Source organism: Schistocerca serialis, chromosome 3 (genome assembly GCF_023864345.2).
Source record: "Schistocerca serialis cubense isolate TAMUIC-IGC-003099 chromosome 3, iqSchSeri2.2, whole genome shotgun sequence".
In the NCBI taxonomy this organism is placed as follows: Eukaryota; Metazoa; Arthropoda; class Insecta; order Orthoptera; family Acrididae; genus Schistocerca; species Schistocerca serialis.
Window position 1 is genome coordinate 988,233,807 of NC_064640.1, and position 20,697 is coordinate 988,254,503.

Sequence of the window (20,697 nt, forward strand, 5' to 3'; positions counted from 1 at the left end):
GTCAGATGAGAGATGTTTAATCATCTGACTGTGAATTCAATCTGGCCCAGGGGCTGTGTCAGGGCAAGTGCAAGGGCACTGAAGAGCTCCCACTCTGTCAATGGAGTGTTATAGGATTCACTGTGGCATGTAGTGAACAAGAGGACTTTCCCTTCCAGCCACCGTTTGAGAGTGTGAAAGGTAGGGGGGTAATTCTCTGATGCAGAGGCTCGAGCATAGTGTTCTGCAAAGTGCTCAGCATTCGCATTTGTGTCAGTAGATAACATGCCATTTATGTTAACATCTGTTGGGGTCTGGTACCCGAAAACAAGTTTGATCTTCGCCCAGACTTGAGAAGGTGATGTATGGCACCCAATGGTTGAGACATCTCTCTCCCAACACTCCTGCTTCTGTCATTTGGTAAGTTGGTGAACGAACGCACAGAGCCATTTAAAGGCTATGAAGTGCTCCAGGGAAGGGTGTTGCTTATGCCGCTTTAGAGCTCGCTGACGTTCATTAATTGCTTCAGCAGCTTCCGGCGACCACCAAGGAACTGCATTTTGCTGGGGGCACCCTACAGAACGAGGGATCATGTTTTCTGCCACAGAAACGATTGTTGTAGTCACCTGCTCAACCATCACATCAATGATATCATGTGGGGGAGATTCAACGGTGACAGCAGAGGTGAAAGTTTCCCAGTCTGCCTTGTTTAAAGCCCATCTGGGCAGGTGTTCGTGGGACTGATGCCGCGGCAGTGACAGGAAAATGGGGAACGGGTCACTACCACACAGGTTGTCATGTGCTCTCTAGTGGATAGATGGGAGAAGCCCTGGGCTGAAAATTGATAGATAAATGGCCGAGTAACTGCCATAAGCCACACTGAAATGTGTGGTGGTCCTAGTATTTAAGAGGCAGAGGTGAACTCAGACAGTAAAGTTACGACATCTCTGCCTCAGCAGTAAACATGGCGCCACCCCACAAGGGGTTATGGGTGTTAAAATCTCCCAAAAGTAGGAAAGGTTTAGGGAGTTGATCAATCAGTACAGTCAATGCGTTCAGGGATACTGCACCATCTGGAGGAAGATATACATTGCAGACAGTTATTTCCTGTGTTGTCCTTATTCTGACAGCCACAGCTTCAAGAGGGGTTTGAAATGGCACAGGTTCACTACTAAAAGAGTTTAGGACATACATGCAAACTCCATCTGACACTCAATTATAGACACTACAGTTCCTGTAGTATCCCCTATAGCCGCTGACGGCAGGGGCCCACATGGCCGGGAACCAAGTTTCCAGGAGGGCAATGCAGAAAGCAGGTGTAAAGCTTAACAGCTGCTGTAGCTCAGCCAGGTGGTGGAAAAAACCACAGCAATTCCACTGGAGGATGATGCCATCATGAGACTGGGAAGGCTTGGAACATTCAATGAGGCAGTTTATGCCTCAGGGTCTCATACTGACACCAACTTTTCGCTGAGCAGTCTATATCCATTGTGTCCGAGGGTCTGGTGAGATATAGGTCCTCAGCAGACACCAGAATCTCCACCTCATCCACAGACGCAGAGCTTGTAGGTAGCAGAGGTGTGGGTGTCACCACAATTCCCTTCGTCTTGGGGACCTTCTTTTTGGATTTCTCTTGCTGCTCCTTGGGTTTCCCTGGCTGGGAGGACTTCACTGATTCAGTTTCCAGGACTGAAGATGAGTGTGAAGCCCTACCACCAGCTGCTTTTGGGCTCTTGAGCCACTGGCGGGTGTCGTCTTTCCCATAAGCAGACCTGTGAAAGGAATGACCCAAGGGACCCCTTCCAGAAGTGGGGACTGATATCCCCGATGGTTGGGGGGTTGTTGCTTCCAAAGTAGGTGGTGCGGGAGCAACAGGGAGGGAAGTGCGCCCCCCACCATCGAGGGGGCAGGTGTAGTCTTCTAGTTCTGAGAGGCGACAGGAATGAAAGGAACTGATGGGGTGACAATGGTTGTCGTAGCGGCGGCGTAAGAGGAGGTCAGAGCCACAGGATATAGGCGCTCATATTTCCTCTTAGCCTCAGTGTAGGTCAGTTGGTCCTGGGTCTTTTATTCCATGACTTTCCTCTCTTTCTGTAAAGTCCAGCAGTCTGGCAAGCAAGGTGAATGATGCTCTCTGCAGTTGATACGGATGGGAGGTGGGGCACAGAGTATTGGGTTGTGATCAACTTCCGCAAACTCATCATGTGCCACTGGAAGTACAGCGGGAAGACATATGGCTGAACTTCTAGCACGTAAAGCACCACATCAGGGTAGGGGTATACGGCTTGACATCACAGCGGTAGACCATCATCTTGACCTTCTCGGACAATGTGTCACCCTCGAAGGCCAAGATGAAGGCACCAGTGGCAACCTGATTATCCCTCGGACCCCGATGGACGTGCCGGACGAAATGAATGTTTCGCCACTCTAAATTGGCGCGTAGCTCTTTGTCAGACTGCAAGAGAAGGTCCCTGTGGAATATAATACCCTGGACCATATTTAAGTTCCTATGGGGTGTGATGTAACAGAAACATCCCCCAACTTGAATGAGAATTTCACTCCGCAGCAGAGTGTGCGCTGATGGAACTTCCTGGCAGTTTAAAACTGTGTGCCGGACTGAGACTCGAACTCGGGACCTTTGCCTTTCGCGGGCAAGTGCTCTACCAACTGAGCTACCCAAGCACGACTCATGCCCCATCCTCACAGCTTCACTTCTGCAAGGTTCGCAGGAGAGATTCTGTAAAGTTTGGAAGGTAGGAGGTGAGGTACTGGCAGAAGTAAAGCTGTGAGGATGGGGTGTGAGTCGTGCTTGGGTAGCTCAGTTGGTAGAGCACTTGCCCGCGAAAGGCAAAGGTCCCGAGTTCGAGTCTCGGTCCTGCACACAGTTTTAATCTGCCAGGAAGTTTCATCCCTCAACTTGTCACAAGCGAGTAATGCCCGTGACTGGGCAGAGGATGCTGTTTATATTAAGACTGACCCAGAGTGCATTTTGGACAAGCCCTCCACCTCCCCAAACTTGTCCTCCACATGCTCCACAAAAAACTGAGGCTTCATGGACATGAAAGACTCCCCATCAACTCTTGCACATACGAGGTACTGGGGCGAATAAGCTTCACTGCCATCCTTAACCTGGCATTCCTCCCATGTTGTGGTTAAGGAGGGGAACAATTTGGGGTCATATTTCTCAGCACTGAAGTTAGACTGCTGGCAGCGGATCACCAGCAAGAGATGACGTACTACGCTTCATGGCGTGTCATCCGCCCTGATGCCACCCATTCCGACCCGGGGCCCTCCCCACCAAGCCACAGCAAAGGCCACCTGGCAGGATGACCATTGCCGGGAGTTCCGATGCCCCCAGGGTGACGGGCATCTACTCCTTGGCATACATGTGGAGTTGACAGCACAGGCATCAGCAGAGCGATCCCTGTGTAGTCAGGGGACTACAACCAACAGGGTACATGGCAGCCCCACCACAGTGGACTGGCTACCATGCTAGATATGAGGTGCAAATAATTCCATGGTCATCGTCAGTGCAGAAAACGACACTGAATAGTGGATGGAGGAAAATGCACCCAGTAAGGTGTCTTTGCCCAAGAGATGGAGGATGAGCGGGACTGCAATGCCTCGATGAGAAAGTAAGCTAAAGATCTCAATGCACGATGGACACAATGCATCATGTAAGGCGCCCTTTCCCAGGTGACTCGCTCTTCCGGAAAATTTTGAAAAATGGAGGTCAAACCCTACAGGGGACCATCACATAAACGCCGAAAGGTGTGAGACTCCTTTTAGTCGCCTCTTACAACAGGCACGAATACCTCGAGCCTATTCTAACCCCCGGGCCCACAGGGGGTCACCAACTGTGTTCTAGTTATTTTGATCTGGTTAGGTTTTGATAATAGTTCTGCTGGTTGTGGTATCATTTGAACTATATACGCAAAATAAAAGTTCCAGTACCAATTTTGGAGTTGGGTTTCATGCTCTTGGGGTCTCAGAGTTATACAGGTCATGTGATATTTCCGATACCCCTTTTCTTTTTTTAATTGTGGTTTTTTTGATTGCTGAGGTGTTTGTTTGGTTGATTTTTGCTTGCATATTTGTTTTTCTAGGTCTTCATTATTAGGACTGTCACATATTAGTTTGTTCCGCCCAAAACCCACCACTTCCCATTCTTATCCCATAAGTTTCATGTTACTTCTATAATTAAACATTTTTGATGTTGTTTTTGTCTGTTTGTCTGTGTAATGTGTAAGCTTTAAATAGGGTTACCTGCCTGCTTGATGATGTCATGGGTCAAATCCAACATGTGGTACCACACTCCTCGTATTCCCGCATGCTTTAATCTTTCTGTATCAGTGGCAGCAGAAGTTATTCTTTTGGTCAATATACCATTAGATCATCTCATTTTCTGCAGAATGAGTGAGCTTTTCTTGGATTACTAGAGCAAAATCTGCTGCCATGCAGAGTGGAGTTGTCAGTGGTGAATATTTTGAAAAGAGTTAACACTATGACATCTCCTTGTAGTGGAACATCTCTTTCCTGTAGATTGCTTATCCTGCAATCCAACAAAAATCCTTCCATTTTGCAGTAGCATTCTGTAGTATTCATGATCTGGTAAATTTTCCATCATATTATATAATTCCAGTAAAAGCTGATCTCAGTGGCCCCCACAAACTTGAAATCACTGCCAATAAATCAAACCTTGGTAAGTATATATAACCTGTCTACCTGCCCCAGACTTGGTACTACATTAAATGCAGTTATCATGTACATTGGATAAAAGTTTTTCAAATATCTAATAGAAATGATATGAACAAAATTGGGCAAAACCTCTTTGGTATACAAAATCATTTCTTCGTTCTGGTGTTGTAGGTAGTATAACAGTGTCTGAACTAACTAATGAAGAGCACACATTTGGCATAACATGAAAGGGAAAATTCCCACAGTAATTTTACACTTCAGTTAACCAGCTTCTCGAATGAAAACCAGGTGATTAACTGATAATTGGTATGATAAAAGTAAGAGCATTATGCCAGAAGGCAATATATTTTCTTTGTCCACATAAAACTTTCAGTAAATATGTGAATGAGACATTAAGTTCTATTACAACTTCTGATAGAATGAATCAACTGGTTCATTCCATTATCTATGGACTGTTTGGGCAGTTTCTATAAAAATGATGTAGAACAAATTAGTTTACAGGCTATTATATATATGACTTGTTCATGCACGCGGTTACATTTCAATCCACAAAAGATAAACAAATTAGTCTCAAGCACTACTCATACCACAAGCAGCAAATTCATACACTTAGCAAAAATGAATGATCAATATTATTCTCTATACTACAGACATTCCAGTTTTTTAATTAAAAATTCTTCTACAGACTAGGATTTGCCGAGCAGAAATGATTCCATTGATTTTTTTTTCTTTTGGTCACATTTGATGGTACATAATCACAATGTTGAGAAAATGATCCTGAGAGTATGAATGGAAACTAGGTCTACTGAAAGTAACTGCCTGTGAACTGGTATTCAGAAGTATACCCCTATTTATTAACAGTGTCTAATAAAAACCCATGTGGAATTTCTGACCAAGACAACAAATTATTCTAAACCATACTACTCTCAATACGTTTGCCCATGTTTCTCAGCTAGAAATACATGTTAATTCACTCTGTAAATCTCAATAAGATTCAGCTATTATGACTTAGTCAACACCAGCCAAAGTTCACAGCCTCTTACATTTGATTCATTCAGTCACACAAAGTGCTCCTTAAATCTCATCATCTTCAGCAATGTGGAATGACTCAAGTTGTATATTAAAAGGCAGAAGCAACTATTATTGGATACTTCTGTAAAATATACTCTCAACAAGTTATAACTAGCACTAATATACTCTCCCTCTCTCTCATAATAAATACATAAATAAACAAAGAAGATGTGCAACCTTGGTTGTTTCTGCTCATCAGGTGCTTGCAGCTTATCAACAAGTGGGCTGTAAACTGGAAGTGATACATCAAAACCAGGCCGATATGTCCATGATGAAAATCCAGCTCCAGCTACCATGGCATGTCCAAGAGCAAGTTCTACAACTGTGCTATAGTCAGGTACTGCACCTGGCAGCATATTAAATATAAGATGATTTTCTCCGGGGTAATCTCCATCATACCAGCTGAAGAAAATAAACACATGGAAACAAAATTAGTATTTTACAGACGTTAAGATAGAATAAATCAGTGCGCCACTTCGTTTTACTTACTAGGGCAAGGACGCCAATGCTTGTGATGTTTCTACAGTTCTAAAGCGATTCTGGTTTAGTGTGTCGATGGTTGGCACAAAAATACATGCTTCTGCTGGATTTGGTGTATAATATTTGCTTTCTAAAATCGCTTGCAAAATAAAGTAAAATTCTCTCGAAATTTGACTACCAATCGGTATCCCTTTTGAATCCACGTATTTCTTTACAGGGTACAAGTACACCAAAATTCGATTAATTCCCTTATGCCCACACCGATACACATTGAAACAGTCATAATAGCTGCAGCGGGGATTTCTCGCGTCCGAAATACGAGAATTTGAAGACAGCGATACTTCTGGAAGGGAATGTAAATTTTCTAAGGAGATACGATCATAAACCTGTGAGGTGCCTTCTTGTGTTGATGGTAGAAAATGGACAGTAAGCAGAAACACCACCGAGATGACAGCAAACAAAAATAAACTAAGAAAAAACTGCCTAAAACCATTGTTGAATGACTTCTGTTTGGAGAAGCCTCTGTTGCTTCCCATCACTTTGGAGCTAACGAAGCGCTCTCTACAACTACTCTCCCGTAATAGCACCACCAACGACATGCGACACACTAAAATATCCTTCGCCGCTTCTGACTCTGTCAAATGCTCGTCTCACATACCTCAAACACTCTTCTTATAAAAGGTACAAAATCATGTCATTGTGACACAGTTATTATTAACGGATTTGCGATAATTCTAACAAGCGTAGGAGGAAAGGGTAACATTCAACAACGTTGTGAAAAAAAACGGAGTTATACAAACATGCATGACACTCCCCCTTACTGTTGTCAGGCAGCACAGCTGACATTTGCATCCATAGATTTACGAACACGCGTATGCCTATAATCTGTGACTATGGTATGGCTGTCGATGACAGGTTCATCGGAAAAAAAATAGTTTCATGAAATTTCTAATCTTCTCTGGACAACTTTATTAAAATGCAAGAAGTAATGTTCAACTTCGATATTAACATTGTACACTGATGTGACCTAGTGTTCTTTAAATAATTTCTGTGATTTCATTTACTGTCGTTCAGGAAACAATCAACAACGATAGCCACCCACTATGATTAGTAAAACAGAAACGGTAATGAGATCCAAATGGACAAAGGAAAGACTAGGCTACACTACCTCTCACTTTCTTAAGGGCCACTGTACCTCGGCAAAAAATGTGTCAAACTTTACTGTGTTTGCCAAGTACATGACCGTGTTTAATGTTTTTGCAGAGTGTGTTTGACGTGTTTGCCAGGAATTTTGATTGATCGAAAATTTGACAAGGTGGAGGACGCTGTTTGTGTCGATGTTTCGCCTCATATGTTTTGCAAAAAATAGTTTTATTACAGTTTATCTCACTGTAATGTGAGTTTTCACAAATATGGAAACTATAATCAAAAGTAAAATCAAAATAGCACTGGCAGTTACCTAGATGATCGAGGGATCATCTTTCCCAGCCGTATATTACGCAAAATGCTCAGAGAATGGTTTGGCGTAAGGTGTTTTTCAAGGAATTGAATAGCACTCGCGTAATGCACGATCACAAATGTCTTAATTTCATAACTCACAACAAAGACACTTGGTGATTTCGTGATCCAAAAGCAGATAGCACGTAAGTTTTCATCACATTTCGCGTTTTAATAAATTTAAAACTTTTTCATAAATGTTTTGATACAAGTTATAAGAAATAAATCCATCGTAAACGTTACTAAATAGTGAACAAAAAATTTCCGTCTATCCTAGTGCAGCACACCAATAACGGATACAGAACGAGGACCCAGAAGGAAACAAAACGAAATGTGAACAACCATCTGAAGATAGATCTGTGAAAATTCCAAAACCGGTCATAGTTTGATTCAAATAAACCTTGTTAAACCATACTTGTAGCTGGTTGCTTTTCCAGTTATAAACCTTTTAGTACAAGGTGTCCCATATAAAACCGGTATACCTCACTGCCGAGATGAACAATGAACTAACTAAAAAAGAATGCATAATAGTAACGTTAAAACATGATTATAAGAAACGCTGGAAGTGGTGGCCATTGGCATCCAGGCACTTCACATGCAGTTCGACTACAGATGATTAACTGGTATGTAGGGCATAATGTTTTTACGTGGGACACCTTGTATTACAACCACAATTCTCAACATGTCAGTTTTCGACAAAATAGCGTAAAGAAAGAGATGGTTCTGTCAACTGCCACCATGTTGTGTGCTATGGCTATACGTTTAGTCTTCCATTTATTCAAGTTTCCTCGCTTCTTCTTCATCTCTACACCATTAAAGAAATTTTGGACAGTATCAGAGACGAGGCCGTCGTTCTCTGTGAGACACTGGTCTTTCAGGGGATATTCCGTTGTGTAGTAAGCCTGCAATCGAATATCTTCAACAAGTATATCTTCTGTTGTTTCAATCACATGTCGACGGTCTCCCTCTGGGATGACTTTTTGACTGATGCCAATATCCAAAAGAATTTTGTATCAGTGTTTTTCTTCACAGATAAGGCGATCACTAAATCACTTACATACATCTTCAATGGGTGAGCTTTTACAGACTTGGTACCAGGATTTGGTCTGTTAACTGCAGAAGAGAAAACTGACACTCCTCATCATTTTCACTGAGGTTATTGAAAATTTTATGCATAGCTCCACCAATTTCAGTGGCATATGGGCCTCATTTTTTCCCACATGGTTTGGATTGCCATATAGGACCTTCATGCATTTGATATGGAGCCGGGCATTAGCTGTAACCAAGTCAGGAACTGGTCCAATTAGACATACAATTGAGCGTCCTAATTCATTGTTGTGTCTCTCAGCAAGGTTCACAACAGTTTCTTGCAGACCCAGGTTATGCGCACAATACTGTAGGCTCCATCGATTAGCTGGGAGCTTCTTTTGCAGAACCAGAAATATTGGCGCAAATGCCAACCCACACCAAAAATAGTTGTTTTTGAAATCAAAATCCGATTGAGCAGATCGAGTTACTTTTCAGCTGCCATCGGCCGCAACTCTCTTAGCCTTCGTAACAATTAATTTCTCGTTAGTAAACTTTTTTCTGCATGGTACACGAACCTTAACCACAGTTTTGTCCTTTAGAAAGGCAGCTTCCCAACGTTCCTCTTCCTACTTTCTTCAAGAATTTTCTTCAAGTTAACTTTGGTCTTAGTACAACACTTCTCTCCCATCATCCAGTAGACCATCATATAGAACACATTTCTCACTTGAACTATACATTCGAAGCAACCATAAGAGGCCGAACTCATAAACAATTGCTGGTGTAGGAGACCAATACTAAGGACTGGCCCTCCCCCTGTCAGGGTATGGGGAAGATCATTGACATCTCAGAAACTTCTTTCCCCTACATCATGGCAAATATCAAGTATCAACCATTCCAATAACAATGTGACTTTTCCAAAGAATGGAATTCGGCAATGGATGTGCAATGAAGCACACGCCTTACGGTTGGTCTGACAAAAAAATCACACAGAACTATATTGTGTGAAATTTTATCTCCTTTATTTTAAAAAATAATAATATTTGCCGAAATTGTGTCGTTTCCGACTTATAAGCGAAAAACTCTCAAAGAAACCCAGTTTTTTTCTTGATTTTTTTCCGTTTTTGACTCATTTCTGGCCCGAAACTTTGATTTGGCCTTCTTGAGCACCGTTTTATTGAACTAAAAGAGATTACTTGTCAACAGACACACTGCTCTGGCAGTTTACCTAGACGTCAAAATGTGGATAAATCCGAATAGTGATGAATAAAAGAAAGGGCAGTCTCATACCATAGATGAAAGTTATGAGAAACAGTGTTCTGTGAAATTCGTAAGTAAAGCACTGCCCCTTCTTTGCAGTGGCACACTGACAAGGGCTTTTTATTCTTGAGACATATCAGAAAATAACAAATCGAATTTTCGAAAGAATAAAAAGTGAATGGTCTTATTCAGATGTTCTGAGTTCTCTCACTCTTGTAGCAATGTCGTATTTCCAACTGAGTGCAATAGAAAGGATAAGTGTGTGAGTAACAGTGTTGACAATTAGGTAGAAATTGTGGAACAGAACCTCAAACAGTTGACTCATTTCACTCAATAGTCAGAAAAGTACTGATTCTGTCACACTTAAATCTCGCATTTCAGAGAAAAATATAAGATATATTCTATTATGTTCTACTACTGCTTTTTTTGCGTGTGGTTGCCAGGAGGCTGACAAAAGGAAGCAGCTATTCGATATCACCGATTTTGTCCAGATTTATGTTATAGGTAAGATTTGACCAGAAATCAAATCGAAAGAAGTGACAGCTGCAAATGGCCAAGCGTTTAGAAAAAATGGCATTTTGACTCAGGTCAGGTGAGGCATAAAATATTGATGTTAGTGCAGTTTCAAGATAGTGGTTGGCGCAGCAGAAAGAGTACATAATGGTAATCTGTGCGTTGTGAGGTCGAGTACATAGGTAGAAACTGTTTTCTTTTTCCTTATTTTCAATTTTTACGTTACTTACACTGCAAATAAACCTCTATAGTGCTCAGTACATTGCATTTATTAATATTTTCATAAAATTCACGAAAAGGAAAATATGGGATTGCAAATAAAATTCCAAGTAAGGATCGTAAAGCTTAGATGAGAGGTTCATATACAAAATTATATACTTTTATTACCGCACAGTTAATGGCTGAAACATGCTAGTGTTGTCCCCAATGGCCAATGGTTTGATTTTACCTGCACCAGGAACCTATTGTTCATGTGCAGCTGCCAAGGGCTACTCAAAGGTCAAAACTAAACTAATGGAATATGATATTCTGTATTCTTTAATTACAATACTTTCTCGAAAAGTTATTTGCAGAGTCCTTGTCAATGCTATAAGTACAAACCTTTCTTGGAGATTTATTTGCAATCACAAATTTTGCTTTGCCTTTTCTTTTCATGCCTTTCTTGAAAGTAGAGACAAATAAAGAATAATGAGCATTATTTTAGGTTGTCTGCGGTGTAAGAAATATAAAACCTGAAAACAGAAAATGAGTTCCGACATAGGAACTTGATCCCATTCCCCTCGGCTTCCCGCTCTCTATTCTTTCCACTGTGTCAACCTTTTCTGGAAAATACACTGACAGAAATTGCTCATGCCTTGCCCGACCCACACTAAGAATGCTATTTTTTTCTAAACGCCTGGCCATCTGGGGCTCCCACTTTCTGTCAATGTCATTTCTGGCTAATCCCCTCATATGTCATGAATTTGGACGAAATCCATGATGAGTATGTGTGGTCCTCTTGTAAGACAAAGAGAAGAGATACAAAATGCAATAAACTTTCAAGAGTGATATTTTAAGCCCAATCAGATCCCCATATGGGCATCCTGATGCATATTTCCCATGGTTTCCCTAAATTTCTTCAGATGAATGCCAAGATTATTCCAACAAGATTGCTGATTCCATTCCTTCACTTTGTCCTTCTTTTCAAAGACTGCCTTCTTGGAGAAAAGCAATATTCTTTGCATAAAGAATATGCTGAAGATATTGACAACGTACTTGGCATAAAGGAGCATCATAATACTTTTTCTTTTTCTGAGAAAAAAGTGTTAATAAAGCATAAGTATTTATTGTGGTCCAGTTCTGACAATTCTATCTTGTCTCGCCTGCTAATTAATATATTTAACTTGTAGATTTTTAGAAACCAGTGCCACTCCTGCAGAAGTTGAATGTACTTCAACATATTTTTCGGCAGACATCACTTCTTGAAATTCGACTACCACATCACTATTGGATTCAAAACATTCGTGTAAGATAGGGAAGGTTAATGGTCAGGAAATGGCCATGAAAATAGTTCTACGGAAAAATCTGCATAGGGAGGGTGATTAAAAAAGCTGCATCAGATTGAAGGAACTGACAAGGGGAAGGCCTCAGACACGGCCAACTGATTCGGCTCAAATTTGGCAGGTCGCTTGTGTATAACCTAAAACGAAGGACTCTTAGATATTTTGGGTCAACACCCCCGCAATTTTGAGAAAATCGCCCCTAAAGGTTGTGACGATCAATCGACTCAAAATTGGAGGGATCGATAGATAATTGTAAATAGAGCATTTTTCATCATCTGGTATGGGGTCCGTGAACCCAAACTTTTCCAGAAATCGAGGAAAGAAACTTCTACAACTGCCGCTTCTGTACCCACATGGTAAACGCTTTTCGCCGACACTTCGGAGGCAGTGTAGCTGTCGAAAGGTTGTATTCATTACATGTTCTTGGAGCCGTGAGTATATTTGTTTCGTATGTTTATATAACAAGTACCACGCATCTAGTTGATCGAAGAAAAGTGAGGACACGTAATAGTGACTGGAAGAGCCATTGTAAAGTGACCTGGAGTAACATTTTAGTTGTTGACTATCCCAAGAGGTTTGAGAAATTTATTTCCCTACTTTATTATTATCATTCCTTGTTGATTTCCTTACCTTATTGACCCTCCTATCCCTATCAATTGAGATACAGAAAAATACAAACGAAAAGAACATCCGCTACGTTTCTGCGAGATTCGAGCGCGGGTTCTCCGATTCCCAGACACTTACCTTGGCCGTTGCGATATCTTATTTTAAATCTCATTCTGTTCGCTTTCGTTCGTTGCATCTGCTCGGGGCGGACGTCGTAAGACATCCGTTTAAATTCGTCGTTGATCGATTAACTCAGTTTTTTTAATACAGAGGGCAGCTAACCCTCTGAACGAACACGCTGAGCTACCGTGCCGGCGATATCGATGCTGTCGATGAGAAGTGTTAACCATGTGGTTACAGAACGGCAGTTGTAAAAGTTTCTTACCTCGATTTCTGGAAAAGTATGCGTTTGCGGACCCATTACTGGTGATGAAAAATGCTCTATTTACAATTATCTATCGATCCCTCCTATTTTGAATCGATTGCTCTTTATAACCTTTAGGGGCGATTTTCTCAAAAACGCAGGGGTGTTGACCCAAAATATTTTAGATTCCTTAGTTTTAAGTTGTACACAAGCGACTTGCCAAATCTGAGCCGAATCGGTTGGCCATGTCTGAGGCCTTCCCCTTGTGAGAGAAGAGTCAAAATAAGAATTTACGGTGTTGGAAGTAATCCTGAGCCAGCGACAGCTTTGGAATGTCAGGAACAACAAAGACAATATATGCATATGTGCCTCAGATTCATGAAAGATAATGTAATGTTTACTCAACAATGTTAAACGTTACAGAAGGTGTTCAAATTGCTAACAATCACATTCAGTACAGGCGTAACGTCTTCATAGAAAATTCTCAGACGTTCTATCAAGTATGGACCTCATCAGGCTTTGCAAGTATCCTGACGAAAAATGATTGTTCGTCAGGAACTGGTGTCATGTACATGTGCACGAGGTTTTGATATATCCCAACAAAGAAGTACACAAAAACAGTATACTGTATTTGGTGAATTTATGGCATGTGTGCATTAATTATCCTTGTTGTTCCTGATATTCCGAAGCTTCAACTGGTTCAGGATTACTTCCAAGACCATAAGTTCCCATTCCAAAGCTGTATTTCGGCTCCTCTGTCAGCTCCTTCAATTTTTGCACAACTTTTGAAATCACCCTGCATACTCCACAAGGCACCCTACAGTGCACAGCATGAGTAGTACAATAACATTGTCATTTCCCACTTATAAACGGAATGATGGAAACAAAATACTGCAAAGCCTTTGTATGCACTTTAATGTCTCGCATTTTCTTCTATTTAAACAAGATGTACCATGGGGACAACAAAATTATTACTCTCTCTACTGTGAATACTGGTTCTTTAAATGTGTCCAAATGCATTTTGTGAGATCAACATTGTCTTGCTATTAAACATTCCTGTTTTAAATTCCCTAGCCATCTGACTTATAGTGTGTATGGATTACACCAATCGCCTATGACACTAGCAGTGCATCTCTCAATTTCTACGAAACTTGTTGTAAGGTCCACTGGAGAAGGATTACAAACGGAGCAGTATTCTTGAATAGTTCATAGCAGCGTCTTTTACGAAATTTCCTTAGCAGATACACTGCACTTTTTCAGTCTACAGGCTGTGTCTGCATTGAAACGTATTTGTTTGACTACCTGTATCTATGAATGCATTTCCCTTTCCTTTCACCTCATTAATACAGTCAGATGATATAACAGCCTCTGTGAGAACTAAATTTGCTGTTCAGTGAGGATCACAGAGCATCTTTTTGTTTCAAAGGACATGCACTTCGGAGTAATTCCATTAAAGATCCTAGTAGCATGTGACATACCCTCCTCCGACTGAAGGTGATTACATGTTGTGGAATGGGTAACATGAGAAACTGAAAGTGCTGTGCAATCACTGATCCATTGCCACTCACTCACCACTCCCTCAATCTCTCTGACTGAAGGTGATTACATGTTGTGGAATGGGTAACATGAGAAACTGAAAGTGCTGTGCAATCACTGATCCATTGCCACTTACTCACCACTCCCTCAATCTACAGACATTGTTTTGAGCTGGGTCCACTGCGCAAATTTTTCGCACAACAGCATCCCATTTAGCTCCATAGGATTGAGGTAAGGTGATAGAAGGACGGCTAGGAGGGATGATTAAACAGACACCTTATAGTCTATGGAATGTATTTCAAAACATTTGGACACAATTCAGGAGTGATGGTGTGATGCATTCATTGTCTTGGCGAAGGTACATGTCATCTGCAAGGTATGGTAGGTGAACAAACGGTTGTACATGCTCGAACAAAAGATTCCTGTATTGTTTGCTAATGTAAGATGATTGTAGATGTGTCAGGAGCCCTATTTCATTCTATGTTATGAACTGCAGACGAAATTATTTTAAGTATCAGACTGAGTGCTGCCCTGCTGGCAAATGGAATGCAGTACCTCAGGTGGCTTCGATGTACCCATATTCTGACAGAGATATGTACTAATAAGTATTACAGCCAATCAGTTCAGGTTACTTTTTCCATGCTTCAAACATCCAGTGGTGGTGTCCATGCACCAGTACTGATTTCTGTATGCATTGATATGCAGTGAGCAGTAATACATTTATCAGTTAGGGACTCCCTTAATACATGTGTGGTATGAATCGTCTAGTCCAGACTGTCCTGCATTGAAGTGGAGACATGTGCTGTTTTGTGATCATAGTTACAATCTGTGACTATTGATGGAGACCATAGTCATCAACATAGTTTTGTCCACAGCAGTATTGTCAGCATGACCTAGCAGATAGTGTGTCCCATACATATGGCCCTTACAATCCATTGCACTGACATCACATATCCTGCACGTGAATTTCACACTGATGTCCAGTACTAGGTCTGACTAAATTCTGATCATGTGGGACATCAAACCACTCCATATCTATGTTTGCACAAGGACCCTCTCTTCAACACAGCAACTGACTGTAGTTTAATTGTTATGAATTTATATTCAACACTTAAGTACCTTCCTAATGATTAACTTCTTATTAAATATCAGTATCACTTTAATCATGCTACAACATTATAGGACACAGCAGAAAAAATTCCCACATTTGGACTGTGGTGAAAAATCAGACCAAACATGATAATTCATTTGTTTATAAAAAAAAGTACAATGATGTAACTGTTTTAAGTCTTATACTACTAATTAGTGACAGTTAGTAGGAAGGTTGGGTGCATTCTGGGACAGGCTGCATTGTTACCAGATTTCTCCCAAGGTCATGGTCATCCACCTCCCCTTCACCATCCACTGCCATCACACCAACAGATTGCTCTAGTCCCACCCCAGCTGTTGCAACATTTCTACCCTCCTTTCCCCACCCACCCCTGTTATACCAGGGGTGATTTACTGACATGTACCTGGATCTGGTGCCCATGCTAGCAGTCAACAGGGCAAACACTGCTACCTGGAGACGATATGGTAGTGAGAGCACAGTTCAGACTATAATATAAATGACTTCCTTCATATGACAAATGACCTGAGCTACTTAAAAATTGAAGCTCCTTATTCGTATTGCATTTTGATGATATCATATTACTGGCATTTATAGTGAAACATGGGTGATTCAGTGCTAATGTGGAAAATTTGTTTGCTGCTATGTCATAAGATGTAATTGTAAAGTAACAACATGTAATTATTCCAGTCTGCATGATGACTTTTTCATTATTTACAAACTTCAGAATGTTTTAGAACTACATGTAATGACATTAGCAGTCCAAATAGCCATTCCAGCATTGCTACTGAAATGACATTTATATAATGTGTCTCATGCTTGACCGCAATCCATCAGTCCAGTTCTCTTTCTTACCTCTTCCTCTCATATCTTTAACTTTTCCCTCTACAATTATTTGTTGGAGACAATTCATAGTAGCTGATGGTTTTGTGAAATATTGGTCTGCACCTTAGCATTACGTCATTGTCTGGAAAATTATCCAGTTCAGCTGCTTGCCAAACAATTGCTCATGACACCCAGAACCAACTTCCCAATTATGGCAGATATTGGTGTGTGTGTGTGTGTGTGTGTGTGTGTGTGTGTGCATCTCTAAAGATTTTCTCTTTTCATATGAACATCACACATTGGTTCATGAATAACAGATAGATAGCATACAGACGAACAGTAACTGTACAAACAGGGTAAAATATTGACAGAAAGAGAAATTTGAAGTTTAAAAACTTATCAAAAACGTATCATAATCATAGGTTATAGTTTTTCCGTATTGACTTATAAACCAACAGATATTGTACAACCATGGTAAAATGTGAATGAAGAGAGGAGTTTAAAATTTAAATGAGGGATACAAAAATGTCACAGAGATGGTTTACAGTTTTTCACAAATCCAGTGTGGCAAGTGTAAGGTCATTGATCTCTTGCAGCGACCGTTCAAAGCAGGTATTTGGGATTTTTAAGGCCATGTGGAAGATTGTTCGTTCTTTACTTTACATGTTCCAAATGAAGGATTTTTGCCCATTCTCCAAAGGAATAGCGATCAACTGCATATTCCCTCTCCAGTGCGGATTCTGTTGAGATGGCGCCATACCCTTCCACTCTGGCTGAAACTGGTGACTTTGATTGACAGGTCTCACATGGGGTACAGTTTCTGACTTATTGTCTCCATTGTGATCGCCAGTTCTCGTCAGTAGTAAAGTTCCGAAGTTGTGTTGCTTTTCTCGCAGTTTTTTTAAATTTCAGTCTTAGTTCCATATGAAGGGCTTATTCAATAGTGGTACAAGTCCACTTTTGTTCATTTTGAGATATAGAGTCCTAAAGTTAAATGAGTGCTAACAAATCTGCAGTTGAGATACCAGAAATATTCAAGCATATGGCTTCTTGCTGGAGATGAACCTTTCTTTCTGTTTTTTTGGACCATTAATGTCAGAAGCATTATAGACAGAAAAGTGGAGGTAAAGTACTTGTACCATTATTAAAATAAGCCCTTCATATGTGCATTGGTAAGCTGGATAGAATCAGCGTGAATATGCAGTGCTGGTGTATTAGAATACTTTTGAAGATGAGACTTTTGAGCAGACAGATATCTAGTCTGGGGCAGTACTAAGTTGCTCAGAACAGGTAACCACTGAGTGGGGTTAAGGTGTGTGTGGTGGCTGTTGATCCAAACAAATGCAAAATTCTCAGCAGCAGAGTAGACTAAAGAGATGCTGCTGGTTCTCAAGGTCTTGGGCAAGGATGCCATCTCTTTAAAGTGAAGATAAGGAATAATAATGTAAAACAGAAGTGAAAATAAGGTCTAAATGCAAACAATGAAGGATCTAAAGTTGACTACATCTAAACCATGAGACTCAAGGGACGTTTTCAGCAAGTTGTGAATGCCTACAGCCGTTTCATCACTCTGTTCTATAACGTCAACCAGTTTATGTTTTATTCCAATATCTAGATCAAAATACCATAAGACTACTGGGAACATTTCCCTGTTTTCAGTGTTAGATGCACTGGTACAAACAGAGAAAAATAAACTAGACTTAGGTCGTTTTTTGAAATACATGAATCAATGAAAACTTCCTTGACTAGTTTCACGTAGCAATCCATGCTAGAATAACTGAATAAATGCCAGTTTTTCTGCAGCTGCACTGCATAATTATTTTGGTGATGTGTCACTGAAAGAGTTAGATATCTCGTTTGCCTGCTGAACTTCCCTCTCCCTCTCTTTGTGGGCTATCAAGACGTAAAAATAACGAATCAGTCACTGCTACATTTCCTAGATTGTGAAATGAATAGCACAAATAAATAATGACTATTGGCCTATAATTCATACTAAGTTACCTAATGTTTTCGAATGTTGAAGACAATCTCTGTTTCCATCATGTGCAGTACTAAAATCCTGTGTTTGGGCAAAGTTCGCACTTTGTGTGGCTATGACTACATCATCTACATACTTTTTGAACCTAGTAGTAGGTACACCTGACGTGCAGACGTTGATGTAGTCAATAGATTAAACTCCGTTCATCCTTCTTATAAGCAGAAAGCAATATTGTGTTCAGGCCAGCATTGCATCTTTTCCAATTTCTCATATAAATTGTAATGAATGACTAGATTTCCGTCCAAGTTGCTTGCAAATGCACAAGATGTGAGAGAGAAGTGATATAGTGCACATGTTCTTTAGTCAGAGAATGCACATATCAGGGCACTTTAAAAAATTAGGAAAATTGTTACTGAATTGTAATTAGTGTTACCTACTGCGTTACCAATTTCAGTGTAGGTTATAGGTAGGTTTTCCACTTTAGCAAACGAATGGTCATTAAATCTAGTTCTTTCTTCAGTTTAAATTCCACAGGCGAATTTTCATATGCTCAGTGCAGAATGTCATATTCTTATAACCTCAGTATAAAGACTGCAAAACACAACACAGAAAATGCCCTATAATTTTCGCCACATAGAAGCATATAGCAAGGAGTGTATGACAGTCACACTGACCAGTCGAAATTCACAACATATTCACAGGTTGGTTAACACTTAATTACACTCTACTGTGATTATTTCTATTGTCAAGATTGAGGCAACTTTCAAATGCACTATTTCAAGAATGTGATGAAGCTTATGTCACGTCTACGGGAGCTCGTTGTCATATACTAGGAAGGTTGTTGCCATATATGTCAGTAAAATTTAATCTTATTGGATAAATCTTACATATGGCTGAAAAAATCTTATGGGGTGGTCTGAAGCACCCAAATGATATTTACCTCTTGTGTGAAGTGTATGAACTGTGTAGTTTTCCAATCTTTGTGACAATGCAACATTTGAACTATAATATTTTATCTCACATAACATCCTAAGTCTCTTCAATATAGCAACAAATGGACTGTAAGGTTTCTTCAACATTGCGGAGGTATGAAACAACTGAACTGTCAAGTTTCATTGGAAATATATATGGATGGAATGAAATATATTTCAACTTGTAAAAATATTATTATTATTATAGGTTTTGGTACAACTGTTATACATTGTTGATACACATGTTTGTACTTTTTGAATAGTTGAAAATAAATCACCATCATTGAAACATTGTCATTCTTTTATTTCTGCATGAACCTCAATCATCAAACTACAGTATTTTCCAAATAACTGTTTTTATGTGGCTTAAATTCAGCATGTACAGTAGACTCTTGCCCATCTGGCTCATGACTATCCTACTTCCATACTATCCAGCTCATTTAATCCAGCTTACTTAATTAATATTATAATAATATTTCTCTGTAATAAAGTGAGAACTTATTTATTGTACATACTGTACTCTTCCAAAGCTTTAGGAAGTGCGAACTGTGTTTTTTGTGCTTCTAGCACATCTGGAGTCACAATTATAAGCTACATACTGTATAGTTAATACTGAATAGATTACCAGAAACACTTTTCATCAAACAACACTTGGAAGCCTCTTCCAGCATTCACTAACAACAATGAAAACATGTAGAGAGCAGCTCCATTGGCAACCTGTGTCCTTTGTTTCTTCAGTTGTATATCAGATGTCCAAAGTGCATTTATTGTTAAATTTTTGTTTTATGCAGTCCTTTGTGTTTTAATTAAAGAGTCCAAGAGGGTGATAAGCCAATGGCCTCCCCACAATGGTAACACTGGTTCCTGTCAGATCACCAAAGTTAAGTCCTGTCGGGCTTGGCTAGCAGCTGTTTGGATGGGTGTCTAGTCTACTGAGTGCTGTTGGCAAGCAGGGTGCACTCATCCTTTGTGAGGCAAATTGAGGAGCAACTTGACTGAGAAGTAGCAGCTCCAGTCTCGTAAACTGCCAACAGCCAGGAGAGCAGTGTGCTGACTACATAACCCTCCACATCCACAGGCAGTGACGCCATAGGCTTAAGATGACACAGTGGTCAGTCAGTACCAATGGGCCGTCTGAGGCCTGTTTGGATGGGGTTTAGTTAAGTTTTAGAAATGGGTGATAAATGAAAAAAGCTTGTAGTTACTATGGATCAGAAACTATGTGCTGTTATGCAACTCTTTTA

The 20,697-nt window shown here is 40.3% G+C and overlaps 1 protein-coding gene across 1 annotated transcript in view; it reads right to left on the reverse strand.

The window, feature by feature from the left end:
• The window catches only part of LOC126471436 (exostosin-2), a 107,984-nt gene extending 100,901 nt beyond the window's left edge, over positions 1-7,083 (reverse strand). Inside the window, exons 1-2 of the mRNA XM_050099597.1 lie at positions 6,238-7,083; positions 5,926-6,150 (exon numbers count right to left, since the gene is read on the reverse strand). Coding sequence (XP_049955554.1) covers positions 5,926-6,150; positions 6,238-6,827 — 815 coding nt within the window. The 5' untranslated portion in view covers positions 6,828-7,083. The remainder of the gene's footprint in view (positions 1-5,925; positions 6,151-6,237) is intronic.
• Between the last annotated feature and the right edge of the window lie 13,614 nt (positions 7,084-20,697).